The sequence below is a fragment of the Diadema antillarum genome, unplaced genomic scaffold (genome assembly GCF_040938485.1).
Source record: "Diadema antillarum isolate AM-2024a unplaced genomic scaffold, OU_Dant_1.0 seq00000965_RagTag, whole genome shotgun sequence".
Taxonomy (NCBI): domain Eukaryota; kingdom Metazoa; phylum Echinodermata; class Echinoidea; order Diadematoida; family Diadematidae; genus Diadema; species Diadema antillarum.
In genome coordinates this window covers 387042-408643 of record NW_027271811.1, presented here as the reverse complement: position 1 = coordinate 408643, position 21602 = coordinate 387042, and the positions used below count along the sequence as shown (strand labels likewise).

The 21602-nt window shown below is 36.8% G+C and overlaps 1 protein-coding gene and 1 non-coding gene across 2 annotated transcripts in view; both read right to left on the bottom strand.

The window, feature by feature from the left end:
- Positions 1 to 1174: 1174 nt before the first annotated feature.
- Trnas-gga (transfer RNA serine (anticodon GGA)) lies at positions 1175 to 1248 on the bottom strand. The gene has a single exon. It is a non-coding gene; the product is annotated as a tRNA-Ser (tRNA).
- A 15330-nt stretch (positions 1249 to 16578) lies between these two features.
- LOC139741947 (uncharacterized) overlaps positions 16579 to 21602 on the bottom strand; it is a 115241-nt gene continuing 110217 nt past the window's right edge. The window contains exon 3 of the mRNA XM_071652515.1: positions 16579 to 17418. Coding sequence (XP_071508616.1) covers positions 16579 to 17418 — 840 coding nt within the window. The remainder of the gene's footprint in view (positions 17419 to 21602) is intronic.

Genomic DNA, 21602 nt, shown 5'->3' with positions numbered 1-21602 from the left:
AAACAAAAGACCTCAACATAAAAAAGAGAGAAACTGTCGGAATGCTGTTAGCCCGACATTAAAGTTGGATGGAAAAGTGAATGCAGACATTATGATGATGATGTAACAAACAGACTTGAGGATAGAAATAATAGCCAAAAAAGTGGATGCGTAATTCCTTTAAAGAGTATTTACAATGTAATATACATGTACACGTATGCACAACATGCATTGCTTACGGAATTTTTACGCTTGCTCAAGGAAGCTCTTCAATCTTTCCTCCACTTTGCCTCAACTGTTACCATGCCAACCATCGGATACTGTAAGACTGTGCACACGAACAATTTTCAGAATGGGGTTGGCACATGTCTCAAACATGCTACGAACCACTTCCTTACGACACTGCTAAAAATAAGATGCTTTAATGTGTTCATTGTTGTGAAACTTGGCTTAAATCTATTCAAAGATGAGAATAATTTTCAGTACTCTCAGGGGAGAGTAGAGCTGTTGCTATTTAAGGTCCAGTTTACCTTCGGGAGCAGTGATTTTAGAATATTCAAGATATCATATTTGACGCATATGAGTAGGTCTGTTGTACCACAAAACATCCTACCACATAAAATTTTCACAATAAAGCCTAAAATACAAGGAGATATAAGTATTTTTCTTAACAAACAGTAACTGTAGACGGTTTAGTCTGGAAACATTTTTATTATAACTATTGTTCACATTTTGTATATTTAGCAATACTTACCATTGATTTTACTAATTCAAAATTTTACAGTGATTGTTTCTATCCCTAACACACATAATAGAACTATCTTAAAGCACTAATGCTGGGTTTTTGTTTCACCTGCAAATGATAAATTATGCCTTTAAAGGGAGCCTTCCAGAAGACAATACAATAGTTAAACATGTATAATGAATACGACTTCAGAAGGAAGAAATTATACAAAAAAAAAGAAACTGCCTTTGTCAAGAATATTGTAAATTTCTGGTCCAAATGTGCATAACCTGCCGAATTAGAACTAAAATATGCTAATGTCAACAATTAACATCTTCAAATTCATGAAATTCTTCCGTCGAGATGTTTTCATTGGAACTGATTGACAAAGTGCCCTACATCGATGTAAATAAGCACTGAATTGATCGGTGTTTTAGTAATGGCCATGATAAAAAAAAATCATGGGCGTTCATACTCGAGCAGGATTCGAACCTACGACCTCCTGATCTCCGGACAGGCGTCATTCTCCACTAGACCATCGAGTTTCCGCCCGACAGCAAGTGGTGGCTCTTATCCTTATAGCATGCAGAGGGCACTGCGTAATTATTCAAATTCATGAAATTCTTCCGTCGAGATGTTTTCGATGCAACTGACTGACAAATTGCCCTATATACATCGACGTAGATAAGCACTGAATTGATCAGTGTTTAAGTAGTATTATAGCCATGTCGGGTGGAAGCTCGGTTGTCAAGTGGAGATGACGCCTCTCCGGAGATCAGGAGGTCGTAGGTTCGAATCTTGCTCGGGTATGTACGCCCATGATTTTTTATCATGGCTTCAACTAAAACAGTGATAAATTTAGTGCTTATTTATGTCGATGTTCATTCGTTGACGTGTACTTGAATGTTATCGATGAGCGTACGCTTTGGAGAACATATGTTATTTTGCTACTTTGCAATTCTATTCCAGCGGGCTAACGCTTGTCGTGGTTTGGAATAAACCAAGGTGGGCATCAATATGAGATCCATTCAATCGAGTCAACCTTTTTACCCTCTCATACTGGGTCCTTAATCATCGATGTTTTCACCAGTATTTGTTTCAACATCAAGAACGAGATACCCAGTTTCATCCACGTCACATTTTGTTTCATCATCAAAAACAAGATAGCCAGTTTCATCCACCTCACATTTTATTTCATCATCAAGAGCGAGAGATCCAGTTTCATCTACGTCACATTTTGTTTCAACATCAAGAACGAGATAGCCAGTTTCATCCACCTCACATTCTTGTCTTGATCTGCTTACATAGATAGAGTGAGAATAAAAGGGGTCATTCAGGTCTAAGACCGAAAGGTCAATCTTATCATTGTTATCAATATTTTGAATAATAGATTTTGGTGTGCGGAATCTTCAAATCAGTGGGTTGTTCACTCCGATAGAGGGCGCTTGCAAATGTATCCTGTAGACACTTCCACCAGCTTCGTACCTCACATAAGAGATCCTGTTACGTCATCCGACACCAGTATTGATCCCAATGCAGTGGGTCGCTCTTTGCCTCATGTTCCGGGCAACGAATTCGGCGACGTTACGACCTCACCAGACTACGCGCTTCACATCTTCCAGAACACATCACAGGTAGTGGTGAAATGCCTTTGAGATTCTAGAGTTTCCAAAATATTGTGTATTCATGATGGAAATGCTTTTTGTAACTGTATAACTCCTTTTCCGTATTGTGTATGTGATATATTGTATTGTAACATCGTGCAATTGAGTCTCTGACTGCAATGCGATTGAAATAAAACCATTATTGAATTGAATTGAATTGAAGTGAATTGAAGTTTAAAACATACAACTCAACCCTTCTCTTCAAGTTTCGTAAATGTATAAATAACGCCAATATTTCGCTATTGCTTTTCACATAATTCAGATAAAGTTGAGTTGGTTCCCTCTACAAGCTGTTAATTGCGCATGGAATCCTAAAATGTAAAGAGAGAAAGGACCTGATACAATTATAAAGGAAGATTCCAAGTATCACATCATCAAGAAAGTATGAAAGCTGTTAATTGCTGGACTTTTTTGTTACTTTGAATAGAGTTTATAGTAAGTTTTGAACTGAGAAAGGATTTCTAATCGACGAGGGTTCGAGTGTAGCAGAGTTTTAAAGTATTCAAAGTAAACTAATAGTATCCTCCCCGGACACCTCCCCCCCCCCCATCCCCCCCCCCCAAACACACACTCCACACTACAAAAGTACTTATATTCATAAAGGCTTATGACAGTTATTTTTTCCGAACTGAGTTATATCAAGCATGGCAGTGCTATATACAATTCAGACACCGGTATCGTGATGCGGATATCCCTATTCATCAACAACGTATTTATCATCAAGATATATATATATATATATATATATATATATATATATGTATATATGTATATATACATACATATATTGCTCCAATGCATTTGAACATAAAGAATATAATCCAAATTAAAAGAACAAAACTCATATCATTTTAATAGCACTTTTGTTTCATTGCACTGTTACGAGAATAATGCACAATACACGATGTAACATGGCTATTTGATCAAGACACACTATGCAGTACCAGGTAAAAAAAAATAATAAAAAAATCATCAAACAGTATTTAGATAGTTATTCCTCACTTTTTGTCACTGTAGGTCCCCAGAGATACTCGTGTCATTATGGAGGTTATCAACTCTGGACTTTACAAGTCTTTCTTTAATTCTTCATTTTATCTTTAAAGAGCCATGGTTATGAAACGGAGGCGAGCAGCGAGAGAGATGCTACAAGTTCAGCGGACACCAGGTCACGATCCGTCTATGATGTCATACACCAAGATGATAAAGGCGTTTCTGAGAAAGCAGCTAACAAGAAAGAACCTTACATGGACATGTCAGGTGCTGTGAAAAAGCGGATGAGCGTTACATTTGTTCAATTCAGGGATACCAGTACAGATGAAGAAGGCACGGATAAACATGGCTACATGCTACCCGATGTCAATCTGCCCGAAGAAACTCGATGCCATCCTCAAACAAGTCGAGCTACTATGAAAGCTTTTGACTGCGACGATGTCCCATTCTGCGATAACCCAACCAACGTAGAATTATCAACAGGAGCTGCTAAAGGTGACGCTAGTACCTCTGGAAACATTCGATCTTCAATCTATCAGCAAATTCTTCCAAGCACGTCCTGCTGGAAAGTACACAATGTCCCATTATAGTGTGAGAAACACAGTGTGAAATCTCCTCAAAGTGTTAAGTTCGAGCGTTTGAACAGTGTGAACACATTTTCAATCACCAATTCACAGTGCGACACAGAATATTACGCTCAGATTTATGTTTGTACAGTGCACTCCCGTTACAACGAACACGGTTATAACGAAATTTCGTTATAACGAAGTAAATCTTCTGGTCCCAAAATTATCACCATTAAAGTCTATGGTACAAAATTCGCTTATAACGAACACGGTTATAGCGAAATTTCCGTTATAACGAAGTCTTTTCCGAGTGCCACAGACAAAGAAAAACATAAGAAATGTGCTCAGTTATAACGAAATGCGAATTGCTTTCGAAAATACGTAGCGGAACAACCATATATAGCGTCCCTGCATGAGTGAACGCTTCACATCACTGTGTGTTCGCTCCTTGTGTCACGCACAGTTTCTGAGGGGAACTTGCGTTTATTATTGTAATACAGTTATCCCATCACATTTCATATAGCTTTTCAGTGTATGATGAGTATTCAGCAAACAGAATATGATATATATGTGATTTTCTTGTTTTCGTTATATATTGTATTTGTTCGGTTATAACGAAATTTCGTTATAACGAAAGAAAACTGCCGGTCCCGAGCATTTCGTTATAACGGGAGTGCACTGTATATGCCTCTTCTCGTAATGGTACTATAAAAATAATATCAAGGCTCCACACTAACTTTTTCTTTTGGTGGCCCAATGGGGCCACCAAAATCCTCAATTTCAAATTTGTGGTGGCCCGAGAGAAAAATTTGGTGGCCCAAAAGAAACAATAAAAAGAATTAAAAGTTCTGTTTTTTTAATGAGTCAAATATTTAAGTTTTATCATAAGAAATGGAAGATGGACATATCTACTCATAAATAAACCTCAACAAACTCGCGACACTTACTCTCAGGCACTCATTTAGTCCTTTTCATCCATCCTTTTGACAAATTTAACTGCTAATTTCCAGCGCAAAAAGTCTCGAATTTATTGATGTACTTTTCACAAAAAAAGGTGGTGGCCAGAGGCGGGCCACCAAATTTGCCCTTTTTAAAAATTTGGTGGCCCGACTTTCATTTTTGGTGGCCCCGGGCCACCGGGCCACCGTTAGTGTCGAGCCCTGTATATATGAAGAGCTCATTTGCAAAAGGGGTTAGATCCATTTTTGATGAAAATTGAGTTATTAGCATCACTGCACAGAATTCCATTTGAGTTAGTTACAGTGAAAATTTCAAATCCGGACAAACATTTGAATAGAAATTATAGCACAATTAGATTTTGATTTTCCATACATTGTGTACAAATTCTCACAAACAAACCAGTTTTTCTCTAAAGTACTAAACGTGGATCTAGCCCCTTTCGCAAATAAACTCGTCATATATATATATATATATATATATAAACATCATGTTGTTATTCTTCGGTTATGTGTACCAGTCGATAAAATGCAAGTCAAATTTGACCCAGAACTTTGTATATTCCGTTAAAAATATCCAAAAAAAAACTTTAAATTTTAATTATCTTGTGCATGTACATTTGTCAGCTGCGTAGGAGATGTATATGTGTCTGAACTTAACTCTGTTTAAGACAGAGTGCATGTTATAGAGAGATTCTCCTTATAAAGATGCACTGTTTCTTGCTAATACATATAAACATAATGATAAAAAAACAGATAAAAGAGAAATATGGTATTTCTTTAAAGGCTCACCTTTTCCAGGCAATGAGCAGAACGACAGGGAGTATGATGACAAAACCAACTACGATCCACATTGTTACGTCATTCAGGTATATCAAGGGATCTTTTTGACGAAGAAAGATAAAATATCTATAATGAAATTGAGTTAAGACAGCAGAAATTCAAGAAGACTATTTTTCTTTGGAAATGTTGCGGCAGCAAGCATAACTTCACATTTTTTTTTGCTTTTTTGTAGTGTATGATATATCCCTCTTCACATATAAAGGAGGGAATTGTGCATATCATGACTCATATTTGTAATGCGCATTTAAGTATATTAACTACGTATATAATTATGTTATCAATATTGTAATATTCGAGACAAATCAATTTGCACCATTTGCCACCACTTTAAGACCAGGGAGGGTGAGCATTTATTAGTGGGCCGTAAAATTCGCTGCCCCCCCCCCCCCCCCCCCGGTACATTCGAAATCTACAAATAATACGGGTCAGCGAATATTGAGCATCGAAGCGACTCTAGTCGACATTCTTCGGCTGTGTGTTTACTTACATACATTCATAGGCCTATACTTACTTTAGTGAGATTCGTCACGGAGATTGTCCAGTTATATTCGAACAGGGCCACCCTCCCCACCTCATATTATGATACCTCAGTAGACGCAAACCAGGCATGAGCACTGGCTGTGTATGGACAATGAAAAGGATGTCAGAGAGAAAAATTGGACTTAATAATAAAGTATGTTGAAAGTCATTTATCTGCTTCACCTACCTGAAGGAGCGCCCTTTTCATCTCCTACAAAGAAAATAATTAAACAGAAAGAAATATGAAAGTTTAAGTATTTTAGTCGAAAGATGTGTTAAGTTAATCTCAGCACAAGAATGGAGGGGAAAGAAATAACCAACAACAAAACAGTGCACTCCTGCTATACCGAAGCCCTTGGGAAAGACAATTTTCTTTCGATATAACGAAATTATAAGCTACAACCGAACAAATGCATTATGTTGAAAACACGCAAACCATCAATATACTGCATGTTGTTTAATACATGATTTCACATTTAGGGCAGTAGAAGCAAACCAGGTCTTAGCACTAGCTGCGTATAGACAATGAAAAGGAAGTCAGCGATAGAGAAAAAATAGGAATTAACATGCTGAAAGTCGTTTATCTACTTCACTCACCTGATCTAGGAGAAACGGTCATTTCTGTTAAGAAACAAAAAGTAAGAATTACGAAAGTTGAAGATCTTAGTCGAAAGACTTGTCGAGTTAAGCTCTGCCCAACAATTTAGGAGAAAGATTTAAACAACTAAAGGGCAGTGCGCTCGCGTTATAGCGAAGTCCTTGGGACCCACAATATTGTCTGTTGTTATATCTAAATTTCGTTACAACCAAACAAATGCGTTATGTTGAAAACACACAAACCATCCATGTATTGCATGTTGTTTGTTAAATACTCATCACACTCTACAAAGCAGTCTCAAATGCGATAAACACTCATTGATCTTTATTTCTATATCACATTTCAGAGACAGCTTCAATGTGTCTGGGCTTTCATGCCTAGTTTGTACACACATGTTTCGATTGTGAGGTTTAAGATCTGTCGCAGTTCATTTTTACAAAAATGCGTTATTTCTAAGGTTCCTTATTCCCAATGCTCGTTATTCCGAAGGTTAGCTATTCTCAAGATTCGTCATTTCTACGCTTCGTAAATCCGAAAATAAAATAAGATTCGTTATTTCAAAGTTTCACCAATCCAAAATTGAAAAAGTTTAATTATTCCGAAGACATGTTCATTTTACAATGAAATCGTGACCCCTCACTCGTAACGAATGTGACCGAAATAATCATTTCAAATTTATGGCAGCATAGAAGCAAAATTAGGCATAAGCACCGGCTGTGCAAGGACAATGAAAAGGGTGTCAAACAGAAAAATAGGACTCGACATGCTCAAAGTCATTCAGCTGCTTTACTCACCTGAAAGATAATAATCTCCCGATTCCTCTCCTTCAAAGAAAATAGATAAGCAAAGAGGAAGAATTACGAAAACTTTAAGATTTCAGTCGTAAGACTTGTTTGGTTAACCTCTGCACAAGAATATAACAGACAGAAAAAACAGCAAAAACAAGAGAACAGTGCACTCCCTTTATACCGAAGTCTCTTGAACGACAATTTTTTCCGTTATATCGAAATGTCGTTACAACCGAACAAGTGCATTATGTTTAAAACACTCAAACCATGACTATATTGCAAGTTGTTTACTGTATACTCATCGGACTTTAAGAATCGTATATGATATATGATATTTTGTACCATGTTAATGAAATTGGACAAAATTGATGGAGGCCTATTTGAAAAAAAAAGGCATACAGGGTATAAATCACTAAATCAGATCAAATACATGTAGAATCAAACTAATTCTTCAGAGGGAAAATGTGTGACACAGAGAGCGAAAGCAGATCGATTCATATCTAAACACCTTGAAGTATGAAGTGTTTGCCCTGGACTTGCATATCAAGCTTTGACATAGAATTGAATCTTACATAGAGTAAAAAAAAATATTTGTTCGACTGTTTTTTTGTATGAATAAAATTTTATCCACAGTCGTATAGACGAAATTGTATACTTACCTTTGTAACATGTAACGTTTGTTTTGAATGCTACTGGGTTGTTAATGAACGTATGCTTTATCTGTAGCTTTATCTGATGGGACAGTGATAAAAAGGGGGATGTTTTTGTGTGCTCCGTGATCGGAGTCACATACGATCTATCGGAGAGTTCATCCAGAAATTGAATCCAAATCACTGAGTGATTAGCAGACTGAATTTCAGAGAGAAGTCGATGTCCATGAGGTGCTAGGAAAACCCAACTATCGCCGTTGGCAAGACAGGTTTCATTACACAATATCTCCTGCTGTAGTGGCTTTCCCGAACAGTTTACAGCAAAGTCTGGGTGAGATTTGAGAAGAGAAAAAATGCAAGTCAACCGGTGTATGCCTTGATAAGAGTATAAAGTAAATGGCAGATACAGTCGATGCGAGAAAATCTTGCTGGCTGCGCAACAACAACAAACCTTTCTATTACAGGAAAAAATAAATTAGTTCTCTTTTTATTTTCGATATATTTTCCCTATTTTCTTCTTCAAACGTCTAGTAGTTTTGTTTCACAATCCTCTATATAATTAGTGTACCTTACCAAAGACTGCAATGTTTAAGCTATTTCAATCAAACAGAGTTGAAACATTTCCCTTAATCCAAAAGTCTATGCGAAAATCTGAAGAGGAGTTTGAATTTTGAAGGTTTTGTTATATTTCAGTTCATGTAGTAAATTGATAGTGTAAATGAAACCCGTAGGAGCCTTCAAAAAATAGACGGTGAGTCAGTGGTGCTACCTTTGATATTGGGCATTAAAATTAATGCATTTGTAACAGGAACTTCCGTAGCCCTATCTAGTTTGGGGTTACAATGGTAGCACCTTATCCTATCACAGTGGCTGCAGTAATGCTTGAAATACCCATTTGTGTCAGAAATCGGCTGTACTTGTTAAGACTCATAACTTCAATTTCTCAGGACGTACATTTCTAAGAAACGGATTACAGTTGTATTTTGTTTTCATATTATACTAGTATAAATAATCAATGGGCTTTGAACATCAAAATTTTAATGATTATCGTACCTGATTTGGGCATTTCTTTTTTGTGTGAACGTCCTCTGATGGATTTTGCAATTGAAATGAGAATATTATCTGCTAAGCATTTCTCGTTTGTGTAACGAAATGCTACATGTGATTGTTTAAGATAGAAAGAAGAGAGTATACGTACAAGTCTCGTGGGCTTCTACAGAAGAAAAAGCGATGAACAGATTGTAATTGATGACATCGGAAAACCAGACCAAAAAAAAATATTTTTCTCTCCATCCTGTAAATCCAATATCAATCGCGCATCAGTAGAAAAACTGAGATGCAGATTACTACTGGTCAAGGTCTGACGGTAATTTAATTCCGAGGGGATGGAAGTCTGCAATACTGAGTTTTAAACATGTTAACAGAACTACACCCAATCAAGCACTTTCTAGTGTTCTATGCCTGTAACGACTCTGCGCGAAAAAATAGAGCCTCTGTGCGCAGTCAAACTGCGCAACTACGTAATGGCCACTCCCTGCACGGATTTGAGTGAAACTGACCGTGCTTCGTTAAAGTAATTATCTCGCTAATTGCCAGTAGTTTCAAGAAAGCAATAAAACAAAAGGTCTTCAATATTACTTCAGAATATCACTCGTATTTCGATATCTTTTCGGCTTTATTTCAATTTCCGTGATTATGATGGTTATTGAATGTTTTAGGGAATAGGCCTTTCCTATAATACACTTGACAGATGGGGAAGTATCTCACCACACTAGTTTCGCCAATAATGCAGTAAGCATTCTGCAACTTTAACAACTTTCAAGGTCATGTGGTTCTGTATAATCAAATACACAATAACGCATGATGCATAAACATACGCAATGTGTACGTACACATTTTGAGTCAAATAAGGGCTGGTCGATGTTTTGTATGTCGCCGTTGATTTTCGTATCAATATTTGAGTCACGTCAGTGAGAGGACAAGTCAAGAATGGAATTGATGCTAATATGGAGTTTTAGGTTAAACAATAGAGAAGGAGAAAAGAATATGGAAGCACATCGCAGATAACATCGACTAACAGCGTCGTGCCTTGAGGGCAATTTTGCTGAAAGCAAATGTATTTTATCACTATTGTTGTTGTTGTTATTATTACTAGTATTATCATTATTATCATTATCATTGTAATAGCCACCCCCTTGAATCGCATATTTGGTACAATCTGTAAAGTGAGCTCCTTTAAATCACACGGAGGAAAAAAAAGAACGATTCATTGAGATCGACTGCGCGTAATGAGAGTGCCAAACTATCTTGCCTTTATTTGAATGTGCTGTGTGAAACTAAAAGTTCTGTAAAGCAGAATTTTATTTAAAAAAGACGTCTCAGTAAATTCCCAGAGATTTCAATGACTGCGGCGCAGCTATACAATATGGTTTTTATCAACCACTTTACTGATGTAATTCACTCTGGATGCCTTTTTGTTCTGACGGAACAGACATGTAGTGTGTATACAATGTATCTATATATAAACATATTTTGTGCATTTAAGTATGCTTTTCCTCACGATCATAAGCCATATCATACCCATTACCGTAATATATACGGTTCGTATAGCAGTGAACGAGATTTGTGAAACGTGATGACGCACGTAGCCATGAAATTAAGAAGAAAAAAGATACTACAAAACACAATAATTAACGATGAAAGTTTGGAAACGAAAAAGAATTCACGATATTAATCATATCATTTTCATTTATAATTCTACATTTATAGTTTAGTACTTGTAGAATAAACTGAGTGCGTTTTTCGTATTGTATTTTTTTTGTCTTGTATGTACTCTTTGTCCTGTAGACTGAGAAAAATAGGTTCAACATTGACTTTCTGACCTGAAAGGTGCAATATTGCACCTGTAAAGGTACAAAGTTGAACCTACTAATCGAGTGTAACGTTAAAGTAGTTTTGGTTGAGACCTAATTTTGGGTTTCTTACATTTTGGGTTAGATAATGAGAAACCTCTTATTAAATATGAAAGAGCATGTAATTCCATGAGGAATTCAACATCAATTGATGACAATTGATTTTTGAAATGGCTGAGATATCCAAAACAGAGCGATTCTTAAAGTGTGGGACACTCACTTTATTACGATCGCTTTGTTTTACTTTGTTTTTGGATGTTTCAGTCATTCCAAACCCGATTTTCATCAAATAACTTTGAATTCGTCTTAAAATGGTATGCTTTGTACTATTAATAAGTGTTTTCTTGGTATCTCACAAAAAGTTCAATGCCCAATTCTCATCTCCACCGATACTGTACCATCCCTTTATCTCCATGGAAGCTTATCTCTTGCCTTTGCTAATAATAAATGAATTATATTCACATAAAATTATATAAAGGAACAAAATACATATATTGCAGAATGAGTGCTCCCCGATTCATCCTTCATGTATACTGTAAATGTGACCCTGCACCTCAAAACAAAAAAAAGTCGCCAGACATGAATTTTTAGTTAAGACCATATGTGACAGTGCACCTCAAAACAAACAAAAAGTCGCCAGATATGAATTTTTAGTTAAGACCATATTCTGAAAATCCAGACTTTAAGCTTTAAAATGATGTATAACTCAAATCAAATGGACTCTCCTAACCCATCTAAATATTGGAAAGAAAGCACAAACTCAGGAAAAGTGTGAACTGAGAAAAGAGGCTCTGAAGTACAGTGTCTATTCAAGCGCTTAATCTTTACCAAACCGTGCTGGCTGTGCGATGAATGGGACAAAAAACAGGAAGTAAACCACCAGAGTAACAACAATGAAGGGATTATCAGATTAAACTGAAATTTAGCATGCCTCATTACCACATTCTGTCCATAATTAATGCCAGCTTTGAAAGCAGTAGCACTATCCTTTCAAAAGTTATTAGAGTTGAAAGTGAAGAGTGTGGACAAGGTTTTTCAGAAATGAAAAGGGGATTCGAAAGACGCACCTAATCACACTATTCTGCCAAAAATGTTCGAGATAAACTGCTAAAAAAACACACTTTCCTGCCCGTTTTATGATACCAAATTTTAGCATAATGTAAAAGAAGACCCGCTCTTTCAGAAAATATGAAAAAGTCAAGTTCGGCTAGGTTGACCCATTTCACTTATTTTCAGTCCTCACGCAAAATCAGTGTGTGCGACTTTATGTTCGTTTTGAGGTGCACGGTCACATATTCTGAAAGAGCAGATTGTAAGCTTTAAAATGATGTATAACTCAAATCAAATGAACTCTCTAACCTATCTAAATATTGGAAAGAAAGCACAAACTCAGGAAAAGTGTGAACTGAGAAAAGAGGCTCTGCAGTACAGTGTCAATTCAAGCGCTTAATCTTTACCAACCCGTGCTGGCTGTGAGATGAATGGGACAAAAAACAGGAAGTAAACCACCAGAGTAACAACAATGAAGGGATTATCAGATTACACTGAAATTAAGCATGCCTCATTAACACATTCTGTCCATAATTAATGCTAACTTTCAAACCAGTAGCACTATTTTTGCAAAAGTTATTAGAGTTGAAAATGAAGAGTGTGGACAAGGTTTTTCAGAAATGAAAAAGGGATTCTAAAGACACACCTAATCACACTATTCTACCAAAAATGTTCGAGATAAACTGCTAAAAAAACATACTTTCCTGCCCGTTTTATGATACCAAATTTTAGCATAATGTAAAAGAAGACCCGCTCTTTCAGAAAATATGGAGAAGTCAAGTTTGGCTAGGTTGACCCATTTCACTTATTTTCAGTCCTCACGCAAAATCAGTGTGTGCAACTTTATGTTCGTTTTGAGGTGCACGGTCACAAATGGTTTCATAACGTCGGAGGAGTGCTCCCCGATTTATCTTACAAGTATACTGTAAATGGTTTCACAATGCCAGGTTTAATTCCATCCATGTACCGCACCGGGCTTGCTACAATATGTGTGGACATCCTGACCATCCATACCAGGAAGTAGAGACGTGGAGATTTGTGTGAGTGACGCTTTTACTTGTGGTTTATATGATGAACTAATTGAAGACAAGGGACTGTATTTTTAAAGACAAATCTTATGCAAATCTTTCATGAATGTGGGTAAAATAAACGTTTCTAGTTTAGACATGTAATGCTATATCAATAATCAATGTATAACTACGTGTATCAATGATCGACAAGCTGAATGAGCTTCAACAATGGAACATAATAAAACAATAGGCCTTTAATCTTAGTCTGGTTAGAAAGTACGGATGGCAATTGCACATTGTAAAACAATAGGCCTACTAATCTTATTCCGAACTGAATATATGATTGCGCATGTCGGGCGCACTCTATCCACACAACCTGAAAAATGGCTCTCTTTGAATTACAACAAAAACCAATATCTTGCGTCTGACTGTTTGTCATGATCTCAAATACAATGAATGCAATTAAGAAGAGATGTGCAAAGTTGTAACCCTACAAAGAAATATTCCCCATGATAGACAGGACCTTTTTGTCATTGATGTCTATCTGCAAATGTGTTGTATTGTTAGGCGCACCCGACACAAGCTGTGCTTTTGGAGTTACACCTGCTTTAATGTACATAAATTCCCATTGTTTACAAATATTCATTGTAATGATCTTTGATACTGGAGAATAGAAATGTAACTTTGAAATTGAACTGACTTTGATCAAGCAATCCCATGTGTCAAGGAATTGGGAAACCCTTATGGTGGTGGGCTGTTTCAAGACGACACATCATTCATTGTTATTATCCCTTCTTAGATCTCTCAAAAGGAACACTAAAACATGGAGTATCGTAAGATTCCTACAACCAAACACCCCCTCCCCACCCAAAAAAAAAAAAAAAAAATCCGAAGGACAGCTTTATCTATGATGAAGAGCATACTGCTTTAAATTTTATACATATATCTTGAATCATTAACGTTGAAATGTAAAATCAGTCTATGTTCATTTAAACTTTTGACGATGATGATAACATTAAACAAGTAAGATTATCTTTATGAACACATAATACGTCATCGCAGTTTGAAATAGATTTTATTCAAATAAGTTCTTCATTTTCTAATTTAATGAAGCCCCAATACAATTGTTCGTTTCCTTTCTTCAAAATTAAGAGTTAGTCTTTCACTCTCATTGTTCATTTTCAATTTATTTCTTTTATTTTTATTTCCTTGTCCAAGCAATGAACATGTATAATGCATTCCATGTAAAATAACAACGTAGATAAATGCATTTGCTTTTTTCGTGCTGTTTGACTTGTCAGCTGGACAAGTTTCTGCATTTCATGTGTTGCAACCAATTTGAATGCATATTTATTATACATTCCACAGTTCCACACGCTTGTATGTTTCATGAACTCGACAGAGAGAGATAGGAAAGGGGATGGACAAAGACATGAAATACATAGCAGATAAGCTAAGCTATTCACAATCTTGTACGTATTTTACTCTACAGGTCTTTTGTATCCAAACAAAAGACCTCAACATAAAAAAGAGAGAAACTGTCGGAACGCTGTTAGCCCGACATTAAAGCTGGATTGCAAAGTGAATGGAGACATTATGATGATGTAGGAGACGGACATGAGGAGAGAAATTATAGCTAAAACAAAAATAAAGTGGATGCATAATGCCTATAAAAAGTTTTACAATGTAACATACACGTATGCACAACATGCATTGCATATGGAATTTCTACGCTTGCTCAAGGAAGCTCTCCAATCTTTCCTCCACTTGATTGATTGATTGATTTTATTGGTTCCTGTATTATATCATTGCTCATGTAGATACATACACATATAATATACATTACTGGTGCCATACCGGTGTACATACACATACACTGTAAGCATTAATTGTTAACAAGATAAGTTTCTTCATTGCCTTTGCAATGTACAACAAAACATAACACTAATGCAATGAATAACACAGGAGGTCTACAGCTTAAGCATTGCTTGATTTGCATGCAGCCCTCATAAATAATACATGACATATAGGAACATAGGAGGGAGGGATGACTTGCATAGAGATAGGATAGAAGAAAGGAGAGAGGAGAGGTCTGTCTGCTTTCGCTAATACACAAAGTTGGATCACCTGGATCACTGAATAGTAAAACATGGCAAAGAATGTTCTCAACAAGGTACAGGTGAACAGTTACAGGTCATGGTCGGTTACATAACATTACGCAATAAATTTAGAACGGCGATATTTCCACGATGCAATTTCATAAACAATGCAATTACAATGACATTTTAAGCTCACTGATGTCCAGAGAGCAGCATTGTCTTTAAAGCTTTCTTCAAAGAGTGCATAGATTTTAACGTTAGAATTTCAGAAGGTAGAGAGTTCCAAATATCGGGTCAAGTGTGTCTGATAGATTTCACAGCCATCTTTGTTTTAGGATTTTGTTAATGAAATTTATCAGATTGCCTAGTGGGATAAGAATGTATATCCTTGTTTAACTGAAATAATGAGAAAAAAGAAGAAGATGGGAACAGACCGTTATATAAACGAAACATAAAAAGGGAATTTTGAAAAAAAAAGAGTCATTTACCTTTAGTGTTTTTGATTCTACGAACAAAGGATATGAAAGGTCCCGAAAACCTAAATTAGTGCACATACGCATAGCTTTCTTTTGTAGGAGCAATTATACTGTAAATGTGACCTTTTACCTCTTCGCCACTTCGCCTCAACTGTTACCATGCCAACCCGCGGATACTGTTAGACTGTGCATACATACAGTTTTCAGAATAGGGTTGACACATAGATTACAAGTACAGACCCAAAGACGTGAAATTTCCCAAATAAGATGTGAAACATTACAATCATGGTACGTACCACTAACGTTCCTTGCGACACTACTCAAAAGATAAGATGCTTCAATGTGTTCATTGTTGTGATACTTGGCATAAACCTAGTGTTGTATTAGTAGCCAAGCTCGGTGGTCTAGTGGAGACGTCGCGACGCTTTTCCGGAGATCAGGAGGTCGCAGGTTTGAATCCTGCTCGAGTATGTACGTCTGTGTGACTTTTATCATGGTCAATACTGAAAAAAAAAATGATCAATTCAGTAATTATTTAAGGCAATTTAGGGCAATTTGTCAATCAGTGGCAATGAACATCTTGTTCATTCGTTGACGTGTAATTGAATGTTATCGGTGAGCATATGATTTGGCGAACCTAATTATTTTCTTTTACTACCTTGCAATTCTATTCCAGAAGGCAAACGCTTGTCATGGTTTTTGAATACACCCAGGTGGGCATCAATATAGGATCGATTCAATCGAGTCAACCTCTTTATCCTCCTCTACTGGGTCTGTAATAATTTATGTTTTCACCTGAATTCGTTTGAACATCAAGAACGAGATAGCCAGTTTCATCCACCTCACATTTTGTTTCGACATCGAGAACCAGATAGCCATTTTCATCCACCTCACCTTCTTGTCTTGACCTGCCTACATAGATAGATTGATAATGAAAGGGATCATTCAGGTCTAAGGCCGAAAGGCCTATCTCATTGCCACCAATATCCCTCTGGTGGTATTGCGCTTCAGGAATGGATGGGGATTGGTCACAAGTGCAGGGAATTTCCTGATAGATTGCAAATTGAAGGTTTCCAGAGGTATTAGCGTCACATTTAGCAGCTCCTGATAATTCTACGCTGGTTGAGTTATCGCAGGATTGGACATTGTCGCTGTTTGTGGATTGGTCAACTATGCAGGGAATTTCCTGATAGATTGACGATTGAAGATTGTTATCACCTTTAGCAGCTCCTAGGTCGTCGCGAGTTGGGTTATCGCAGGATCGGACATCGTCGCTGTCAAAAGCTTTCATCGTAGCTCGACTTGTTTGAGGTTGGCATGTCGTAACTTCGGACAGATTGACATTGGGAAACATGTAGCCATTTTCATCCGTATCCTCTTCATCTGTACTGTTATCCTTGGCTTGAACAAATGTAACGCCCATCTGCTTCTTCACAACACCTGGCATGTCCATGTAAAGTTCTATCTCGTTAGCTGCTTTCTCAGAAACGCCTTTATCATCTTGGTGTATGACGTCATTGAAGGATCGTGACCTAGTGTCCGCTGAACTTGTAACATCTCTCTCGCTGTTCGCCTCCGTTTTATAACCATGGTTCTTTAAAGATAAATTAAGAATTAAAGAAAGACTCGTAAAAGTCCAGAGTTGATAAATCTCATAATGACACAGGTATCTCTGGAGACATACAGTGACAGAGAATGAGGAATAAGTATCTATAATAGGTTTGGCGATTTTTTACCTCGTATGTTTTGGTCAAATAGCCATGTTTCATCGCGTATTGTACACGTTTCTTGTAACAGTGTAATGAAACATCAGTGATAAATGATATGATATTTTGTGGTTCTTTTTATTTGGATTCTCTTTTCCATGTTATAATGCATTGGAGCAATAGATATGCATATTTCTTGATGATGAATACGTTATTGATGGATAGGGATATCTGCATCATGATGCCGATGTCTGAACTATATATATAACTCTGCATGTTTGATATAACTCAGTTCGGGGGGAAGAAAAAACTGTAATAAGCCTTTATAAATATTTATGAGTACGTTTTTGGTGTGGAGTGGGGGTTGGGAGGTGTCCCGGGGGAAGGTAGCTGTAGACACTATTAGTTTACTTTGAATACTTTAAAACTCTTCTACACTCGAAGCCTCGTTGATTAGAAATCCTTGCTCAGTTTAAAACTTATTATACAAACACTATTCAAAATGATGTGATGTACTTGGAATATTCCTTTATAATTGTATTAAGTCTTTTCTCTCTTTACATTTTAGGATTCCAAGCGCAATTAGCAGTTTGTAGAGGGAACCAATTCAACTTTATCTTAATTATGTGAAAAGCAATAGCGAAATATTGACATTATTTATACATTTACGAAGCTTGAAGAGAAGGGTTGAGTTGTATGTTTTAAACTTGGCAACTGTGGAAACTCTGGAATATTAAAGGCATTTCACCACTACCTGTGATGTGTTCTGGAAGATGTGACGCGCGTAGTCTGGTGAGGTTATGACGTCGCCGGATTCGTTGCCCGGAACTTGAGACAAAGAACGACCCACTGTATTGGGATCAGTACTGGTGTCTTGTGACGTCACAGGATCTCTTGTGTCATGTATGAAGCTGGTTAAAGTGTCTACAGGATACAGTTGCAACTGTCCTCTATCGGAGTTTACATTCGACTGACTTGAAGTTTCCGCACACCAAAATCTATTATTGCGCAAATGGGGAAAAATGGCAGAAAATTAAAACATGTCCAATTTATTTTCAAATATATTATTGTACATCAACCTATACAATGATGATAGGTAGAACAGCGTCTAAAGTGTAAACATTGAATGAAAACGTGCCCTTCTGCATATCTAAACATCAAAATAAAGCAACGAAATAACAGCTGGTGTGTGTTAAAAGTGTCACTTATAAAAATTCAACATTTTGTGAGTTTCACCTTTCAGTTTCTGATATAAGATATGAATATTTCAAATACTTATAATATATGCTTTAATACAGTTGGAGAGAACCTCCCTCAAGAAATTCCCAATACACTGATAAGCTTTTTTCTGATTTCTTTAATCAGTATATTCTGTGTTCTAAATCTTTTACTCTTACCACTACCTATGAGGTTATTGATATTGAATTTTGGTTTGAAAAATAAAAAACAGCGGGATATGGTGACATAAAAGTAATTTCATTTTAAAAATAGATGTCATATTTTCTATTGCGGATCGTTTTCAATTCGTCAATGTTAAATGGTCTGTATCCGGAACAAATGACAATACATCAAGTTATACACTCTTATATCTAAGAGTGAAGATATGTTAGATTAGTAATTACAGGTCTATGTTGTTTGTATCAGCTCTTGGAGGAAATTGTATATAAAAGAAAGGGGGATTTTGTAAAAAAGTGTTCTTAAAGACTCCAAGTTTGGCTTTCTAGAAAGACATAGCACATGTCACGTGTATTGAATTTGTGACCCGCTACAACAAAAGGTCCTAAAGTCGCGCACGGTCGAAGCCGTGAAAATCGAGTTTGAAGTCAGAGCATCACAATTGGTAAAAACTTACGATTTTCTGATTTTGACATATTATTGGAGTCTGACATGTCTTCTATCATCTGTCGAAATTTTGAAGCAAAATGATGAAAGGAAAGACCAAAAAATAGCGTTTTTCTGGGCCATGTTTTTTGGCGTTTCAATGAAGCAGAAACTGGTTCAAAAATTTGGATTGAGCGCCACAGATAGGCTCCGCCCCTAACAACGACCGGAGTGATCTCATTGGTCAGTTTGCTGCTTGCTGCTAACCGAAGCGTGAAGCTCGCACACTGCCTAGTCGACTGGAGTGTGCGGGCGGGGTGCGCTATGCCCAGCCGCTTCTCCTGGCATCCTGGTCACTGATTGGTCGGTGAGGAGACCACCGACGCTGTGCTTGAATGAGCATTTCGGGGGTTGCTAGGGTTTACCTTCTATTGTCCGTAGGTGAAAACTGACTTGCGTGTCCCTTGATCGCGATTGCGTCGCAAGGAAAACTTTCAGGGCGCTTTTTTCGAAACTGTGATTTCCCATACGTCTCGACATGCTCTCTTTTAAACATCGATATCTCTGCAGCCGATTATTTTCACAACATGAGTTATATATCAATTTAAAGCAGAAAGATTAGGGAATTTTGTCATGCAATTGTCAAATAATCGACCTCGCCCGACTTTAGAATCATTTTGTTGTAGCGGGTCACATTTGTTGATAAAGTCGCACACCGTTTAGATAACCCGGATTTGATTGGTATCTTCTTGGACTTCTCCGAGGTCTTCGACTCTAAAAACCATAATAATGCCCAGCTACGGTATGCGTGAGAAGGCCTTGGAGTGGTTCAGTAGTTACCTAACTGATCGTTATCAATAACTATTTTTTGTGTGTTTTTTAAACGGAACACTGATGATTATCAGAGACAAAGCCACATAGTAGCTCATTGGACTCGCTCTTGTTTACTGTCCATATTAATGAGTTTGTGCTTCCTCTAATGTGTTATCATTCATACTTTATGCCAACGATTCAATGCATTTTCCCCTTTATGACCCAAATACTCTTGTGAACACCGTTTATTATGAGTTATAAAATTTATGTTAGTGATTACGAGCAAATAAGTTCTTTTTAAATTCAAATAAAAGAAAACACCTTCCAAGTTTACGCTTTTCAGTACATCTTGGATAATTTAGATATGGATATTTGTTTGGGTGCCAATGTCTCCAAAGTGTTTCACATATTACTTTTTCGTGTTTGTTTTATTAAAGAAAATAAAAATTCGTATTGATAATGTTTGTAAAATCATTTTGAATACTAGAGGTGTTGTTAATGTACTTCTCTTATTTATAGAATTATCTATCCCTCAACATTCGTTATGTATACTCTATTCGTCCTTGATGTTATTACCTTTAATTATTAGTATGAGGAAACACGCATGAAACATAATTTGATACCGTCTAATGTTACAAGAAAGCTCTTCGAATCGTAATGCCTCTTCACGTTCGCATACAGCTTCTTTGTTTCTTTTTTTATATGATAATGTTTTTAAAAATAAGAGATTGAGTTTATTTCAGTTACAGCAATTTACGTACAGTTATACAAAAAACCGCAGCCCGTCTATTTTGAACTCTATGTTTCATTGTAATTTGACATATCTAACTAAAACCTGAAATGCATTTTATTCACCCTTGCTAAGCAGACATTAATTCAAACAGATCCAAGATTCTGGATCTCCCTTTTTATGGACATGGAAAATGCACCTTCAATGACTCCCTTAAAAAAAAGATTGAAACTGTTTCTTTTGAAGTCTTATACACGATAAACACAGAAACAAGTCGATTTTGTTCTCATGTTTCTGCTATGCACGCCCTTCTGGAAAGAACACAATGTCCCATAGTGTGAGAATTACAGTGTGAAATCTCTTCAAACTGCTAAATTCGAGCGTTTTAGCAGTGTGAACACATTGTCAATCACCAATTCACAGTGCGACACAGAATATTACGCCGTGAACACTCTTTGAAAACCAAACACAGTGTGAAATCATCTCCACGCTGTTAAATTCGATCGTTTTTACATAGTCGACTGAGTGGCCACGCTGTGAACACACTGTGGGACACTGTGTTCTTTCCAGTAGGGCGGCATTGTTTCTTCCTAGGCTTTGTCCAATTTTCAAGCATTCCAATTCCAATCTTCATTATTGCCTACTCTATACATGACTTCACTGAGTAGAAGGTCAGCTCCGCTGCTAGCAGTTCCCTATCCACTTTCG